General features: G+C 30.9%; 3 protein-coding genes across 9 annotated transcripts; 2 read left to right on the top strand and 1 right to left on the bottom strand.

Annotated features, from left to right (window-relative positions):
* Positions 1 to 4,213: 4,213 nt before the first annotated feature.
* LOC113858612 (riboflavin synthase) lies at positions 4,214 to 5,719 on the bottom strand. 2 transcript variants are annotated; one of them, XM_027491322.1, is made up of 2 exons: positions 5,096 to 5,697; positions 4,314 to 4,957 (listed from the first exon to the last, which is right to left on the bottom strand). In XM_027491322.1, exons 1-2 carry the CDS (start codon positions 5,624 to 5,626, stop codon positions 4,838 to 4,840), a joined length of 651 nt encoding a protein of 216 aa, XP_027347123.1. In that variant the 5' UTR covers positions 5,627 to 5,697; the 3' UTR covers positions 4,314 to 4,837. The 2 variants fall into 2 exon arrangements, with proteins under 2 accessions (XP_027347122.1, XP_027347123.1); XM_027491321.1 differs by having other exon boundaries at positions 4,214 to 5,719.
* Positions 5,720 to 8,604: 2,885 nt separating this feature from the next.
* On the top strand, positions 8,605 to 9,819 carry LOC113860096 (CASP-like protein 1C2). The gene is made up of 3 exons (XM_027492738.1): positions 8,605 to 8,759; positions 8,856 to 8,958; positions 9,586 to 9,819. The coding sequence occupies exons 1-3, from the start codon at positions 8,605 to 8,607 to the stop codon at positions 9,817 to 9,819; spliced, it is 492 nt and encodes a 163-aa protein (XP_027348539.1).
* A 3,805-nt stretch (positions 9,820 to 13,624) lies between these two features.
* Positions 13,625 to 18,296, top strand: LOC113857673 (extensin-like). 6 transcript variants are annotated; one of them, XM_027489787.1, is made up of 4 exons: positions 13,625 to 13,686; positions 13,808 to 13,971; positions 15,177 to 15,464; positions 16,802 to 18,238. In XM_027489787.1, the coding sequence occupies exons 2-4, from the start codon at positions 13,816 to 13,818 to the stop codon at positions 17,969 to 17,971; spliced, it is 1,614 nt and encodes a 537-aa protein (XP_027345588.1). In that variant the 5' UTR covers positions 13,625 to 13,686; positions 13,808 to 13,815; the 3' UTR covers positions 17,972 to 18,238. The 6 variants fall into 6 exon arrangements, with proteins under 6 accessions (XP_027345588.1, XP_027345587.1, XP_027345590.1 ...); XM_027489788.1 differs by lacking the exon at positions 13,625 to 13,686 and having other exon boundaries at positions 13,707 to 13,971; positions 16,802 to 17,922; positions 17,967 to 18,091; XM_027489786.1 differs by having other exon boundaries at positions 13,646 to 13,971; positions 16,802 to 18,296.
* The last annotated feature ends 299 nt before the right edge of the window (positions 18,297 to 18,595 follow it).

Here is an 18,595-nt window from a genome sequence, read left to right as displayed (position 1 = left end):
TCGTGAGACTGTCACCATCTAAAAGTTTCACGTTATCTATTGCAAAACTAACTCTTAATTTTGCTAATCATATTATAAAATCATATTGATATTGACATGTGTTACGATTTAGTTATGTCACACTTTTGGTGACAATTTTTTTTAAAAAATTAACATTTTTGCCAATCATTTTAGCAAAATTATTAATATGTGAACTGATTTATCCTAAACAGAAAAATAGTTTAAAAAAATTAATAAATTAAAATTTATTTTTAAATTTACAATATTTAAATAAAAAACCTCTACTTTACGGGTAAAAGAATATAAACTTCTATGTAACTAGGGTTCCTAACAAAGTCAATCAATTATGCACTCATTGCATCTCTAAAAGCTTCACCACAAAAAGCTATTATGTCATGATGACCAACAAACCCAGCAACATTTTTTAAAATTAAAGCCTATATATAATATTTTAAAAAAATAACTTGGTAGAAACGTTTGAGTCTAATCCCACTCCCTAGCACTATGTCTAGATGAAAAGTAAATGAAAAATAAAGAAGGATATGTATAAACAAATGAATAAATAAATGTTACAAAATTAGTTACATCAAATAAAAAATAAATTTAACTTTAAAATATAGTTTTTATTATATGTTTTTGATATATTATTATTATTATTATTTTAAAGATAAAATAATTAGTTTTACTCTTAAACAAGTATAACTAAAAAATATTAAATTTCTCTAAAGTAAAAAAAAAAAGAATAAAATAAAAAAGGTGAGACTCTGTCTACCTTAATTTAAATTATAACATTTTATAAATAAAAATAATTTATAATTAATAGTAGATATTTTATCACTTTCGTACTTTACACATATATCACTTAGAGATAAATCTAAAAAAATAATAAAACACTCCCACTCTTCAATGCATATTTTATAATTCATTTCAAGAGTTAATCATTTTATGTATATAACTCACATTTTTATTTTTTATCTCATGTATTTTTATTTAGTTACACAATAAAAAATGTAAATATATTATTTATTTTATTTCCTTATATATACAATATTAAATTTTAGTATATTATTAATATAAACATTTACATTGCCAATTAAATAAAATATGTTGTATATATTATTTATAAGACAATTTATAATTAAATAAAAGTATTTAATTTTTTTATACTGTCAATTTATTCAATTAAACAAAAGTATAAATCTATCATTATTCTCAAAATATGATAAGATGCAATGACTCCTATTGACATTTTTCTCTTTCTGTAATATATTTTGAAATTGTATTAAAATTTTTCTGCCTAGACCAACAATACGAGTACAACGTTTTTTAATACTCTCGTTTGAAGACTTTGTTCGTTATTGGACTAAAACTTATGTTAACCTTCGTTTTATATATATATATATATATATATATATATATATTCAGGTTACTCATAATATCAACTTAATATATAAGCTTTCAGATGAAATTTCTATATAGTTTACATGTTTTATAGTTTGCTTTTTTATTTTCTTTCTTACCAAAAAAAGTTAATACCAACTTAGTTTTTTACTCGATTTTGAAAAAGAATATGTCAAAAGCGTGACGACAACATTCCTCTGCCATAAAACAACTTAGAAATTGAAAGTTGAAAGTAGGAAAACAACACTAAGATAAAAATAACACATCAACTATAATTAAAAATAATCACTTATAATAATTATTTGACATTTAATTATATGACACACCCTTAAAAGAAAGGCGAGAAGGAAGTGCTGACACAGTCGTTTAGCACCCAAAAAGGAATTGGTCGCTGTTGAATTTCCCATTTCCGAGTCAATGTCAGGAATAAAGCATGCATATGCATCTTATCACAAATCAAAAATAAATTAAGGGCACTTTGTTATGGCTGTACTTCTTACTTTGCAGGATAGCATCTAATTGCTTTGTTTTTAGTATGTATATTGAGAATACATTCAAAATCTTTTAATCGTAAATTTAATGAATAAATCATAATTAGTAACATTAAAATAAATATAAATCTATGATAATATAGCATGTTAAGTTCAACTATAACAATGCCCAATATAACAATGCATTATAACTAGTCAGCTATTCTCTGTGTTTGAAGATTGTTATTCTCATGTTTGATAAAAAAAAATGTTAAATCACATGAACATTATAACAATGCATTTAACTTTTTTTTTAAGTGCTGTGGGACCTTTTAATTAATAGTTTTGCTAACATCAATAATGTGGAGTGGGTTTAAATATCCAAAGAAAGTAATTTTTTATTAAAAAAATATATCAATTATTATATTTTTAGTTTTTTTATATAATGCACATTTTTTCTTGATTGAAAATTTTCATTTATAATTCTTTATCTTCAGTTTTTAGCATTGAAGTTAATATTATCCTTTAATTAGTGATCCCTTGAAAAAAAACTCCCTAGCACAAAGCAGAAAGAGGGCTTGAGCATCAATTAGACGAAGCATTTCGTGTACGTGACAAGTCAAGTTTTCTTCAGCAGCCCAACATCCTCAGTATTTTGGACTCCAAACACCGAACAATAATAATAAATTAAACACTGTTCCAAAATGGGCCTTCAATTTGATAATTTGACTAATAATTGAACGTGCAGCTTGGCTGAGTAATTTGATTGCATTGGAGGGTTAGACACAAATTATTATGCCCTCGAACAGTTACAAGGTCTCTCTCTGATAATGTACATTTCGCCATCCTGGGTAAGCCTCACCAACCATTTCCATTTGATACTATTTTATGAGTGATGCAATGCTAGGTAAGAAGAGATATAAAACTGGTTTTGATATTTCAGAGTGAACCTTGCTTTTCAAGTACTCATTATCATACCAACGCCTAATTGTTCATGTAATAATGAGCTTGATTCTCTTAAATAAAGTCTCGAGTTCAAACCTTGTAAATAAATAAATAAATAAAAGATAGACACTGCAAGAACTTTATCCACTATTAGTCAAAATTTAATGTGACTTTCGGATCACAAGGGTCTAAACTAAACAAAAAAAAGAGTAGTCATTATCATGCATTTGTTCATAAGTTATTGTTTCAGAAATGTGTGATAAATTGATAATATGATATGATGTGAGGAATATGGTGCCTTGAAATATGGCCCAAAGGAAGCTTCATGGAAAACTACCTTCTGGTTTGCAAATTAGCCAAGCCACAATCAATAGGAAAAATATGTGTTTGTTACAAATACAAGAAAAAAAATAATAACCCAGAGAAACTATGTAAGAGATGTAAATCCCACTGAAATTTAGCAGTGGTTGGCGTAGAGGAAAATAGGAACCGAAAAAAAAAAAAAAAACAAGAAAATGGCTTCCAATATTTACTCACTCACAACAACCGCTCAAAACAAGCGACCTGAGCTTAGTACAAGGGAAGGGATCCAATAAAAGAACAAGTGGACTATCCCACACCCAGCAATACGTTTATCAACCAACCCTGTGGGTTCTAGATGTTCTATAACTAAAAATAATGGCGCTGAAAGGAGATTTAACTTGTTGCATCAAGAGCAGTACATGCATCATCTGTAGTGCTAATTAAAGAATTAGCCCACTTAAGGTGCAAAGATTAAGCAGAATCGATAATTCAATATTGACAATCACATTGCAATTCAAGCTGTTTATTTTTCGCTGTATCTGGGATCCACCAATTAAGTTGCATTAAGCTTCTGCTATTTGCAAGTCACTCAATATATGTTCACTCTGTAGTAGTCTGACTGGTAGAAGTTATAACCATGATCAGTTCTGGATCAATTATTCTTCAAAATCTATTACACACATGAAGGTATGTGCACGGAAACACACAACTTCAAGAGAATCGAGTTTTTAAAACACTGTTTGCCTCAATCCCACAAATTTTACACAGCATCCAACTTTATGCGCATAGCCTTAAAGCTCTTACCCACAGAAGAAGGGCAAGTAAAGATACTACACAAGAACAACAACTATAGAAATTGAAGCTGCCCCACAAAATAACTTGCATAGATATGATCATTTCGTAATCAATAATTGATATGCATCCAAAATTTTATCTTTTCAACAAGTGAGATAATCCACCAAGTTTCTACTGATATTATAAGCAAAAGACCACGGCAAAAGCAACCACAATATGCAACTTATATTGCCAAGGTATGGGAGCCCATAATCATAAATTATTCAAGCTCAAATTGAGATCCTCCAATTATAGTTAAAAATAGCTCAAGTAGCATAAAATCTTCTTTTTAAAGCTTGACTACATAAAGTCTCATAGTCACTTGACGCAAGGTCACTCTTTAGTACTATGGCTTGTATAAACCAGTTTACTTATTCTAGGATCAGGATCACTTCAACAAAATCTACGTTTAAGACAAAAAAATAGACACATAAGAATAACCAAACACACACCACATAAGCTGAACAAAGCTGACTCAATTCCATAGTGAACACAAACGTTACAATTTACGCGGCATTTATATCCAGTTCAATGCCTCAGCCTCTTATCTAGTTCCTAACCTAGCCACATCAGAACCATTCCAAGCCAAAAATCACATTTCCTTTCAGCACATATATAGTAAGAAGGAGTTACCTCATGAAGAGCAAGAGCAAATTGAAAATATCTCTCAGATTGGCAAACAAGTATACAAAACCACCAACATTTATTTTGTTTTCTTTTTCAGTAAGGAAAAGAAGAAACTGAATGTTTGGATTCACGTTTGAAGACCTATAACCGCGGATCCAATTCATAAGATACAACAACTAATAGGGTTGAATGAATCCATAGACATCTAAACACGAATTCAAAAAACGCTAATAATCCAACAAAAGTATAGAGTGGCATCAAGAATTAGCAATGGATTGAACAAAACCACTACTGAGAAGCCTCTCCACATACTTGCCAAGAATATCAACCTCAAGATTGACCTTGTGCCCAACCTTCTTCAAAGGAATAACCACGTTCTGCTGAGTGTACGCCACCAACATGAAATTGAAACACCCTTCATCATCAAACACATCAACTACAGTCAAACTAGTTCCATCAACAGCTATAAACCCTTTAGGCACAACATACTTAAGCAACTCCTTCTCAGCCCTCACCTTCACCCAAAGCGAATCACCTTCAGGAACCATAGACACAATCTCCCCCGTGCAATCCACGTGACCCTGCACAAAGTGCCCACCCATTCGGCTCGTGGGTGTCACTGCCCTTTCGAGATTCACCAACGATCCAGGTTCCAATTCCGCCAGTGAAGTCTTCCTCAGCGTCTCCGGCGCCAACCCCACCGTAAAGTCCGATACTTTCCCGTCGAACTCGGTCACCGTCAGGCACGTGCCGTTCACGGAGATGCTGTCGCCGAGGTTGACACCGTCGAGGACCGTCTTCGCCGCGATTTTGAGATCGAATCCGCCGTGAGGGGCCATGCCGAGTTGCTTGACGGTGCCCATTTCTTCGACGATGCCGGTGAAGAGGCATCGCGTTGTGGCGTGGAGGCGCGTGGACTTGCGTGTGGTGAGGGGAAGGAGGGGGCGTGGAAGGGAGTTGAATCTGAGAAGGGTAGTTTGGGAAGAGTGCGTTGAAGCGATCCTTGTGGGTATGGGTGTTAACGTAAAAGAGGATGAGAGAGGCATTTTGTGTGTTGTGCTGCAACTGCAACACTTAGCGTTGCTGAAACACCCTATGACTGTAACAGTGAGTGTGTGTGTGTGTAGACGATCTAGACAAAGACTTCGCATGATATAGTTCAACGGGGAAAATATAATTGGATATTTTCTCCCATTAAATTCAACCTTTATTTTTTTTACAGGTTTTCAATTTAGATTCACACTATGACACTATTATTTCGTTTGTTTATTATCAAAATGATTGTATTTTAAAATAAGCTATCAAAATAAATTAATTCAATAATAAATGTGTACGACAAAAATAAAATATATAAAATAGCTAAATAGTACATGTGTATAGCATAGAACCTAATATGTATCTATTTTATCATATTGTGAATTTACAAGACAACACATACTAAAATTTAACATATGTTGTGGTTTGTGATAATTTTTTTGTTTTTGCTTTATAAACAAGTGTTATCATTTTATTTGTTTTTTTTTTCTTTTGCTATTAAGTGTTATCATTTTTGTTCGTTTTAAAAATCTCACTTTAATAAAAATGACCCAAGCTATTGTTGTTTACTCAACCGTTAAACTATTTAAGGTAATCTTAATTTAATCATTTCGATTTTTACTACTTCGATTGGATCAACGGTGCATGTCAGTGAACATTCACCAAAATTAGGTTAGTATTTTTATATACTTTTTTTACAACTGTTTGAACAATTTCTCAACATAAACATGACTACTACTAATAATAACAATATCATTAAAAAAAATAAAAAAAATTGGTTGCTAACCTTAATAGATAAATTTACTAAAATTTGAATTTCTATATATAAAATAAACGTAATACATTGAGAAAAATAAATATAAATTGTAGAATCATACATGAAAAATATAAATTAAAAGATTTAAAAAGTTATCTGATGATAGTCAGATCTTAACCCATTGAATAAGTATTTATCATACTTATTATTAGTGTTCTCTAAAGATACTTAGGGGCTATAAGAATCACCGCCCACACTGACATTACATTAGATATTCTTACGGATTGAATTCTACAGATTTTACTAGAAATTTAATTCGAGTTAATTTATTGATTTTAAGATTATTATTTAATTGGTATCATTTTATATTAATATTTAATTTCAACTTGACTCTAAATTTTTAAAATTATACTTTTTGTCACTCATTTATAGATAATTTTAGATTATATTAAAATTGATTGAGAGATAAAAATATTATTTAATAAATCACTTTCTTCGTGTTTAAAATTAATATAGTTAATTACATATTTAAGTTACTGAAAGAAAATTTGCACCATGTCACAATGGATATATTTAAATTATAAATTAACATATTTTTTTCTTGTAATTTATATTTTTTGTAAAATATAATTATCATTTTTCTTCTATTCTTTCCTTATTAATTATTTTTTGTTAATACATAATATGAATTTATATAATACACTAAAATAAGAGACAGAAGCAAATGTCAAAAAAGTTCAGAAAATGATAAATATATAAATAAAATCAAAATAATACAATATATTTCACGGATTATAATCACAGAAAAACGAGTATAATAATTTTATGAATAAAATTTACATATGATATAAATTTAACTGATAGGATCGTACCTATAGGAAAGTGAGAGGTTACCTAGCCTCTTTTTTTGTTATATGACAACAAAAAATTATTACAATTACGCTCTGATTGTATACTAATAGAAATATGGATTAAATTATCTTACACACTAATTGAAGGATTAAATTAGCTAATTAATAATTTGTTTATACTGCGCGTTTGGTTTACTTTCCAACCAACGCAACCAGTAAAACACGGTTCTCAACGTACTTCTATAAAAAAGTGAACTACAATATATTAGTCAAGTATTTTATTATTTTAATTATTAAAGTTATTACTGTATATGATATTATATATAATTTTTTATTTTTAAAATTATTTTCTATAACCGCATCTGAAAAATATACTCTTAAAATAAAAAATAATGCTTCTAGAAATGTTTCCCTAAAAAAATGAACAAATATCGTTTCCTTACAGTTAAATAATCCTTGCATGGTCATGTTTCAAAATATTCCTACGTCTTCTTTTAATTTTTTTTTATAACAAAAAGAAAAACGTAACATGATTATATTTATGAAAAAAAAAATGTATTAAAAGAGACAAAATTTATTTAAGAAAATTTTACATCTTAAAAACAAATTAATCTCCTATGATCAGCAAAAAAATGCTTTTAATATACAAAAGAAAAATATATTTTACCCTCTAATAAAAATTGGTAATGATGGTAAGAATTTGGAATGCAATGGTGAGCAAGGATCACTTATCGAAGTCCAAACTTAACCATACAAATTTGACCCCTCTACCCTCCCACCAAAAATAAAAAAGAAAAGAAAACATGTAAATAAAAATTTGGGCAAAAAATACATGTTAATAAAAAAATAAAATTCTAAAATTAAAGTAACATTAACGTCTAATTAAAAAGGGAGTAACCTTTCTTGCTAGCTGAGCTAATTGAATGGGAAACAAAAAGACACAAAAGAAAAAGACAAAAGAAGAATATTAAAATAATTTAGTTTTATGTTTAGGTTGGAAAATTTGCGTCTGTTTGATCTAGTATCTTACTAAATAATTTTCTTGCAAGAAGTAAATAAAATTGAAAAGGACATGAAACTACTCTAACTTTATCTACATAAACATAAGTGCTGATAAAAATGGAATTGATCACAAACACTGCACAAAGAAGGAGACACAGCAGCAAAACTAGAAAAAAAAACAAAAAAACTTTACTGGTCGGTGGCATAGACAGTAAGACAGATAAGAATTTCACCTAACACAACACAAAAATGTTCCAATTTCAGTGCACTAACCATTATTTTCCTTCCTAACATCCTACTTCAACATCCTTAAAATTCCAACATTTCATCTATTAAATTAAACCTTCCCTCAAACCCAAGATTCATTGTGGTGCAGTCTATGGCCAAGACTAGGAGGATCTGCCACCTTCTGTTAAGGTTCTTGGCCTTTGCAGCAACCCTTGCAGCAGTTATTGTCATGACCACTAGCCATGAGAGATCTAGCTTCCTCACACTGTCCTTTGAAGCAAATTACACTAATTCCCCTGCCTTCAAGTAAGTGTATTCTAGTGCTTATAGTTATTATTCATATTTTCGGTTCAATACAATTGTTTCCTTCATAGTGAAAACTAACTACACAATTCTACCTAGGTACTTTGTGATTGCAAACTCTGTTGTCACTGTGTATGGATTTTTTGTCCTCTTTCTTCCTGCAAAAAGCTTGCTCTGGCGATTAGTGGTCGCTTTGGATTTGGTACATGCCCTAAAACCTCTTCTTTATGTTGCCTCTACGTGTAACACATGCAATGCATTAGTGTGCTTAAGCAATAGCAACATATCCACAATCATGCTAGTTAAGAACTTGTTCTTTCCGTTGCCCACAGAAATCAAACTCTTATGCTCACATAGAAAAGCATGAAATACTCAAAAAATCTTGCTTTCTGTCAATCATTAAATACCCCATCTCTTTAGACATTAAAGAAAAGAACCACAATCCATATTATTAACATTTTGAGATGACATTATATTTCATACTAACACAGCACAAGGATGTTCCAATTAAGGTATAGTGGTTGATTGAAAAGTTAGGGGAATAAAATTTAATAACTTTCTAATTTAATACACGTGTGTATATATATTACAAAAAATGTTAATTTTAATTTTTAAGTTTAAGCATTTAAAAGTAGTTAATTGTCATTAAAAAAAAATATTTGTCACACTTTTATAACTCAGTGTAATACAATTTGTTTTTATAAAATTTTCCTACTTTGGGTGTTTAAACTCACTTCTAAAGGTCATATATTATATTACAACTTTAACAGTATAATAGACGTGTAATTCTTTGGAAGAGTTTATATTAATGGATTCCTTTTATGAGCAGGTGTTCACCATGTTACTCATCTCGAGCTTCTCTGCAGCTTTGGCTATAGCACAAGTGGGAAAGAATGGAAACAGTTATGCAGCTTGGTTACCAATCTGTGATTCAGTGCCCAAATTTTGTAATGAAGTGACAGGAGCTTTAATTGCTGGTTTCGCTGGAGTGATTATATACATGATTCTTCTGATGCATTCCATTCATAGTGTGATAGACCCTCTCCTATTGACAAAAAATTGAACAGCTTTTAAGGGTCAATGTGTTAGGACATTGGGAGTAAAGTTTGTTGAACTAACAATTGCCTTATGCTTCCAATCAGTTTTACCCTTTTCTTTTCAACCCTTCTTTTTGTAATATTTTCTTCCACACAGTAGTGAGATTTTGGATTTTTTTCTGTGGTAACTTTAAATTCTTAAGTGCCATTGTTTTTAGTTTACAACGTCTGTAAAATTTTATTTTATTTTACATGAAATTGAGATTTTTTTTAATAAAAAAGTTCAGAAGGAAAAGGATGGTACTTCAAGTAAAGAAAGCCTTTAAATTTGAAGAATATTTATAACTTACTTATACTACACTTTAAGAAGATGAGTGGGCTTTAACAGCCTACTTGTCTGTATTTTTTTTTTAGTTTTTAAAATTTATTTTGTAGAACAATTAAAAACTAAGTTTTAGTCCAGGGTGAAAGATGTTTTAAATTTCTGGAAAAGGAACAATTTAATATTATGATTTTTTTTAATGGTTAAGTAGTCAAGTTTAAAAGGGTGACTTCTCAACAATTCGCTTTAGATTATTTTTAATGTATATCAAATAATCATTTAAGATAAAAAAAAATGTAATAGTGTTTAAGAAAAAATAAAGTTAATTAAATTATAAAATAATTATATGATAATTTGTAAATATATATTAGCAAAGTTTGGCACAACTAATATAAAGCTGAATTTTGCAAACATATTAAAAGCACAAAATTTATAAAATTCATATTAATTAGAAATTGATTTCGAAAATTACGTGTTAAACCAGAATAAGTTTTACTAATTACCAATTGATTTAGGTGTTGAGTAATAGATTCATAGTTTAAATTTAATATTAATAATTACTGGTTCAAGCAATGCTCACTCTTCATTCTTCACCATGGGATTGAGATCCACAGTGATAATTATACATTTTTATGTAGATAATATCATAATGGGTGGACCTTATAGCACCTTAAGATAGCACTAGAACAACGATTTGATTTTTTTCTGCAAATTCCTCCTTACACCTCCCAGAATATGCAAATGTTGACTGAAGTTGTTGTTCTGTCACTGGAAAATCAACGTTTTTGATATCATAAAAGTCCAAATATCAACCTCTAAATTCCCTATTTCATTGTCTACAGTGACAATAAATTAGCTATTCAAATAGCAACCAACCTCGATTGCCATAAAAGATCAAAACATGATGATATAGATTGCCATAAAGTCACATTTGAATGTAAAAGGCAACTTTAAATTGTATTGAGCTAACACACGTCCAAGGCATTGTAATGTAAAATTAAACAAAACTCAAGTTTAACATTTCTACCGAACACAAACTTAAAAAAAATTGCAATTTCTTACCATGAGTTTTGATTCATGTATTTTTAATTCTTAAACTTCAAAAGAGTGCATTTTGACACTTAAAGTTTTCAAAAAATCCATCAGATATATATATATATATATATATATATATATATATATATTAAATAATTAAAAAAAATATAATACTATATTAATATAATATTTTGAATAAATGAAGAGAAAGCAATTTATTTATTTTTATTTAAATCACAACTTTTTTAAAAAATTTATCTTGTCTATATATAATTTGTTTAAAAATATACAAATAAGATAGAATTATTTGTAATTGTAAATTATAAATCAAATATTATTTTAACAAGATTTTTAAAATCTAAATTTTAAAAATTATATATTTATTTTAGTTTGTAGTTAACAAACTATTATACTAATTTATTTTCTAAAAGATAAATTATAAGTTTATATTATCAAATATAATTGAAATTTCTTAAAATTAAAAATCTTAACCCTGAATCATTTGAAAATTGTCATAATTATCAGGTATATATTATTTTTCACTTATTAAAAAGCTTAAAATCAAAATATGTTTTTCAAAATTTTAAAAACTAAATTGTATATAACTCAAACTTTATGGTTTGGATTTACGATTTTTCTTAAAAATATATATATAAAAAAATTAAGTTAACAAAAATAGAGTTCGGAACCTTCTAGATTATAATACCCAGAACAAGAACATGACATAATTAATGCGGGGTATTGGCTAAATTATTATTATTATCGTGTAAATCCACTTTCAAGTTTCAATTGCACAATCAAAGTTTGCGAGTGTGGTCTTTAGTTATAAATCAGGAAATGTAAATAATAAATAAATAAAGACATTTGCTAATCAAACACTATAATCTAATAATAAGTAATAAATAATTTTCTTATACATAACGATACTTATTCAACGTTTATGCATATGTATACCGTGTTACCAAAAAAAAATAAATTGTATATTTATTATTTTGAAAAATGTTTCACTTAATTTTTACTCCTTTTTATAAGCACTTTTTTATAAAAAAATATCTTAAAAATTTGAAAAAATAAATAGTTATTCATTCTACAAGTTATATATAAAAAAGAACTAATTAAATATACATGTATGAAGACTAAACTAAACTTTTGTTTTAGTCTTCAAGAGAGTTTAAGTCTAGCATTTTAGTCCTTAAAATATTTAAAATGTCATGTTATTAACTTCCTTTTTTGTCATTCATTTTAGTTTTTAAACTTAGATTCCGTTAAGAGACATTAAGAGAAAGTATCACGTTAGAAGTTCAGTTGTTAGAAATAACATCGTTTTGGGAAGCGAATATGGAAGATTAAAGGCACATAACATATATGCTAATATGTTTGGGCAAAAGAGTGATTAGATTAGAACAACATTGTTTAACAATTAAAGGTGCTCGCTTTCTAAAATTACGTCATTTTTACCAACTGAACTTCTGACATATACTTAATGTAATAACTCAATTTTTTTTATTACTATTTTTTAACGAAATTTGAGCTCAAGAAATAAATAAATTACAAAAAAAAAGTTAAGAGATTAAAGTGACATTTTAAATATCTTAAGAACTAAAATGTTGAAATCAAACTTTTACTGAAAATAAAATGAGAGTTTAGTCCATATATGAAATATCAACTTATATTATATTTGGTATATAAAATTAAAATTTTGTAAATTTAACCATTAAGTTATAATTAGGTAAAAAACCATTATAAGAATAGGATAGAAAATACTTTATATATTTCAAAACTATGCATTTATTAAATTTACTGTACTTAATAAAGTATTAAATAAGTTTAAATTAATATAAGTTTTGTAGATATAATCTACATAATAAACACTTTGAATTAATAATAAAATTTTAGATAAAATTATCTAATAAATAATAATTAACTAATACCTTAAGACATTAAATAAAAAAGGTACAAATTATTCATTATTTTAAAATATTAAATTTATTTAATACATAAAGTATTAAATATATTTTTTACCTAATACTATTTGGACATTCCTTACTCTAATAATACAAAATTCAATCATAATCTCATAATTTAAAATATGAAAAAAAAAGATAAATAAAATTGTAACAAAGCACAGCATACACCAAAATGAAGAGATCCCAACTAAAAAATTGTGGTCGGTGCATCTCATCCTTATCCTCATCTCCAAACCCAACAGTCCAACACCATCCTCCTCGCTCTCGCTCTGAAAACGTTTCTTTTATATCCGTTTCCATTTATTATTATTATTATTATTATTATTACTTACAAAAAAAATCTTCATAAATTTTCTTTCGATTTTTTAATTTAAGTTTAAGATATGATAAAATAATAATAAATATTAAACTATAACATTGAATATTACTTGCATTAAAATCTGTATTATTTTATAATTTAAAAAAATATTATACAAAATTCTAATTCTATCCCTTTGGACAAATGCCGAAAAAACCGTTTTTATTTTCGGGTTTTACAAATACGAAACTTGGTTTTGCGGAAAAGCAAAGTAACACAGCAACACAGCATCCGATAAACACCTTCCTTTCTCTCTCTATAAGCATTTTTTCTCTCTCTTAAAACTCTTATTCTATCTCTCACTGAATTGTTCATCCCTGTGCATATTGAAGCTCCGGCCATGGCGTCTGGATCTTCGGGTCGTGGTAACTCTGCTTCCAAAGGCTTCGATTTCGGCTCCGATGATATCCTTTGTTCCTACGATGACTACGCTAACCGTGATTCCAGTTCCAACGGCAATCACGCCGATCCTGTCATCGCTCCCAATTCAACTAAGGTATATATACCCATGTGCGCTCTCGTCGTTTCGCGCGTTGACTCCGTCGTTTTTAGCCTCTAAGGGTAATTTAGAACTTGGGTTTCTGTCGTTGAGAGGAAAAGCCATTAGGGTTTAGGAAATTTTTCGTTTTTAGAAATTAAGTGGAAATTTTGACGATAGAGTTTTTGATATTTTTTTGCTGCAATTTCCTTTATACCTGATCGTCGTTTTGGGTGTAATTCATTAAGCTCCCTTTGGTTCTTGGATTGAATATATTGTTGTTGGGACTTGAAATTGAAAATTAAAAAAAAAACATTGAAGTGACTTGTTAACTTTGGAAATTATAGTTTCCTGGAATGACTAGTAAAGTCTTGCGATATGAGTTGAAATTTGCCGTTGAATGTTTTACTATCAAATGAACGTTTTGGGGTGAATGAATGCGAAGATTTTCTCTTTTGGGGTTGTAGAATGGATGGTCCTTCTGATTGGTGAAGTTACTTTGACTTGTTGGTGCAACAGAAATATGATTGTAGTATGTTGATGGCCTCAAGGTCTTGTGTTCTTGGATTTGGTTTAGGGGATGTGGATTCTGGTGTGGTATGAATGCATGGGCTGTTAAACTTTGAAAGAAGAGCAGTATGTCAACTGGCTGAGAGTGAGAGGACAAAAGAATGTATTTATGGTAGGCATTTGTATCCCTTGTTTGGAACTTGGACGTATTGGGTTTTCTATACTCATACGCCTGCCTGAGCTATTTATGCAATTTGAAAACGCTTAAATGTTGAATGAGGTCAACATAGTTGACAGTTCACGGTTGAGGGAATCAATGAGGAATTTATGGCCACGTGTGGGAGGTATAACATTTTGAAGAATCAGATACTGTTATATGTTTAATTGGAGCAGTCAGGTACCTTGATGATGAATACGGCCGACTGTTTGTTTGGTACTTCATTGAGCAATCCTCACTTGCAAAACTGGAAATATAATTTTTTATTGGCCTATTTTTGTTTGGATATGCGAGGATGGGGGTATGTAAGTTACAGGTTCAATCCACAAAATGCTTATTGTGGGTAATGAGGTTTTCTATTTACTCAAAACTGTTTTGCTTGCTTTATTCTGAGTTTTCTTGACAGTTTGTATATATACTTGTAAGGATTATGAGTCGTGTACTTTTATACCTTTCTAGTAAAATTTTTAATCTCAAATCAACAAACATTTGGCAGGATTTTCACAAATCTAGGATGGCAAGGACGTCAATGTTTCCTGCTACTGCCTATAATCCGCCTGAAGATTCTTTAAGCCAAGATGTGATTGCGACTGTAGAGAAGAGTATGAAAAAATATGCTGACAACCTCATGCGATTTCTTGAGGGAATTAGTTCAAGGCTGTCACAGTTGGAATTATACTGCTACAATCTTGATAAATCTATTGGAGAAATGAGATCTGATTTAAATCGTGACCATGGGGAACAAGATTCAAAGCTCAAATCTCTTGAAAAGCACCTTCAGGAAGTAAGTCACAAATTTAATTGATATCTATAATAGCATATTAGCATTCAAGTTATACTGTAAGTTTTCACTCATTTTGATGTGCTTGATAAATTGATATGGCCTAGAATGCACAAATCTAGGTATGTGTACTCATACCAACCAGTATGGTATGGATATGGAATATGGTGCTTTTTCTAAAGATGGCGGGTATAGGTATGGGAGGGTATATGATAGAGATATTTATTATTAGATTAATAAACTGTCATTTTGGTTGCCCGAAGATGTACTTCATGTTAATTTGGTCGTCCAAAGTTTTAAAATGACATCAAAGTGATCCTGGTTGATGTCATACAAGCTTGAATGAAGGACCATCTTGATGTTAATTTAAAGTTTGCGAAAACCAAATTGATTTCATGTGTGTCTTTAGAGGATCAAAATGTTTTTTCAGTCTTATCATTATTACAAGATCTGTTGCCTTACACTGTTATTTAAATCTGTTTGTGAGAACTTAAAGCCCAAAATAAGTTTGTTCTACTTTAGTCCACTGCATTTTGATGACCCAATAGCTAAAGGCTCCCACCAAGATGCAGAGTTTTTATCTAATCTTGCCTTCATCTTCAATTCCTCTCTAATCATTGTGGATAGGCATTGAAGTAACCAATACTCCAAAAACTGAGAGGAAATTCACAATGATCTTTACTGAGAATTTGTAAAAGATAGATGCCAACTTGAAACGCTCAAAAGGGGGTTATTCATTCTTACTTAACCTATTGTCAAAATGTTAAATAATCAAATACCAAAGGCAAAGAAAAAGATATTGTCTCAGGATAAGGTAGAACCCTTATTTTATCATATAATAAACAAAAAACAAATTATCAAATTAAGATGCTTATCCACTGCATCATACTTCTGTCCTTTATCGAAGTGTTCATTAGATCCACTCATAGTTGTGCACACAACAAACAATAAAAACAACCAGCTCTTGTGGGCCATGCTTTGTTTCATAGGAGGATGGGAAAACAGCTGGGCCATGTCATTGTGTATCTGGCTATCTACGAGTTGTTGGCTTGATCAGTGTGCTACCATGCAGTTTAGTGTGTGCTTAAACTTCTAGTTGAAAAAGAATGTATAAGGTGCATATCTTTGCTGTAACATACTTGTAATTAATATGTACCTGGCATGCATAATTGCATACAACATCACCAGTCTTACCTTGATTTGCAAATTGTTTATATGCTTTTTACATCAGGGTTGTAAATTGCCAACCTGGTCTGTGCAGTGTTGCTAAATTAAGAATCACTTCTGGAATAATCTGTACAAATTGTTCCAACCTAATTTTTCTTATGTTGCTTGTGTAGGTTCACAGGTCTGTCCAAATTTTAAGAGACAAGCAAGAGCTGGCTGAGACTCAGAAAGAATTAGCCAAGCTTCAACTTGCTCAGAAAGAATCATCTTCCTCAAGTCATTCACAGTCCAATGATGAGAGATCCTCTCCTACCACAGATCCTAAAAAAACAGATAATTCATCTGATGCAAGCAACCAGCAGTTGGCTCTTGCCCTGCCTCATCAAATTGCTCCTCAGCCACAGCCTCCGGCACCCCCAACTCAAGCTCCTGCACCAAGTGTGACTCAAGCTCCTCAACAGCCTCCTTATTACATGCCACCCACCCCTCTGCCAAATCCAGCAGTGGCCCAGCTCCCCCAGAATCAATATTTAGCTTCTGATCAACAATATCGAACACCCCAACTAGTGGCTCCACAACCAACGCCATCACAGGTGACTCCTACCCCACCTGTGCAACAATATTCTCAGTATCAGCAGCCAACGCAGCAGCAGCAGCAACAGCAATGGCCCCAGCAGGTGCAACCCTCCCAGCCACCCCCAATGCAATCTCAAATAAGACCCCCCTCATCTACTGTGTATCCTCCATACCAGCCAAGTCAAGCAGCTAACTCATCACCTACAGAAACACTGCCAAACAGCATGCCCATGCAAATGCCATATTCAGGGGTTCCACCACCGGGATCTAGCCGCCCCGATGCCATGCCATATGGATATGGAGGGGCTGGTAGAACAGTTCCACAGCAACCTCCACCACCCCAGCAGATGAAGGGCTCTTTTCCTGCACAACCAGGTGAAATGTATGGAACTCCCGGCACCCACCCCTCCCTTCCTCCTCCTGGTAGTGCATACATGATGTATGATGGTGAGGGAGGAAGAGCAACACATCATCCACCCCAACCTCCTCATTTTGCTCAAGCTGGATATCCTCCAACAAGTGCTTCCCTTCAGAACTCCCCAGGTCATAACCTTATGGTCAGGAATCCTGGCCAGTCACAATTTGTCCGCAACCATCCCTACAATGAGTTGATTGAGAAATTGGTGAGCATGGGATTCAGGGGTGACCATGTGGCAAGTGTGATCCAGAGGATGGAGGAGAGTGGGCAAGCCATTGATTTCAACTCAGTACTTGACAGGTTGAATGTGCATAGCTCTGTGGGTCCCCAGAGGGGATGGTCAGGTTGATGAACAACTTTTCTGTCTGAATAGTACTTTGTCTTCCAACTGAATGCTCTGTTCAATCCCTCAAATCATTGCGTGTTTTATTATGCATGGAATAAAAGTATTATGTGATGTGCACGGTTTATCATCGTATGTAAATGTCTTGAGATGTGAGGATTATCTAGTATTTATGCAGAAAATCCTTCACTTGCTTTTATTTTTTTTAATTTATATTTTAAAGAAGCATATGAAACTTTCAACTTATTGATAATCTACCCCTTTGGTTATCCCACATTTAAACCGTTTACTATTACAACTTTTACTTTAGAGGAATAAGAATAAAATAATTAGAAAAGTGAGGAAATTATTATTATTATTATTGCACATCCAGAATGAATGCAATTTTTTAAGTGTCCCACTGAGTCTTAAAAGTATAAAACTATTGCTTGGTCTTTTAAGAATACCATGGATATGACCGGTTGAATTGCCAACCAAACCAATGATCTGTTCAGCCAAGCTTCTGTCTGTCTGTTGTACCATTGTACGTACATTTTGCTTGTTTAAGATGAGCATATTTTAATATATATTACATTATTATGTTTAAATATAATACAAAAGTTAATATAATAAAATAAATATATACAAAAG

Source organism: Abrus precatorius, unplaced genomic scaffold (genome assembly GCF_003935025.1).
Source record: "Abrus precatorius isolate BTA unplaced genomic scaffold, Abrus_2018 Scaffold2, whole genome shotgun sequence".
Lineage (NCBI taxonomy): Eukaryota > Viridiplantae > Streptophyta > Magnoliopsida > Fabales > Fabaceae > Abrus > Abrus precatorius.
This window is presented reverse-complemented; position numbering and strand designations above follow the sequence as displayed.

Bases quoted from the DNA above. Each gene is read 5' to 3' on its own strand.
- LOC113858612 (XM_027491321.1), bottom strand. From the start codon at position 5,626: ATGCCTCTCTCATCCTCTTTTACGTTAACACCCATACCCACAAGGATC.
- LOC113860096 (XM_027492738.1), top strand. From the start codon at position 8,605: ATGGCCAAGACTAGGAGGATCTGCCACCTTCTGTTAAGGTTCTTGGCC. The intron at 8,760-8,855 runs GTAAGTGTATTC...AATTCTACCTAG, and splicing joins ACTAATTCCCCTGCCTTCAA to GTACTTTGTGATTGCAAACT. The intron at 8,959-9,585 runs GTACATGCCCTA...TTTTATGAGCAG, and splicing joins TAGTGGTCGCTTTGGATTTG to GTGTTCACCATGTTACTCAT.
- LOC113857673 (XM_027489786.1), top strand. From the start codon at position 13,816: ATGGCGTCTGGATCTTCGGGTCGTGGTAACTCTGCTTCCAAAGGCTTC. The intron at 13,972-15,176 runs GTATATATACCC...AACATTTGGCAG, and splicing joins TCGCTCCCAATTCAACTAAG to GATTTTCACAAATCTAGGAT. The intron at 15,465-16,801 runs GTAAGTCACAAA...TTGCTTGTGTAG, and splicing joins TTGAAAAGCACCTTCAGGAA to GTTCACAGGTCTGTCCAAAT.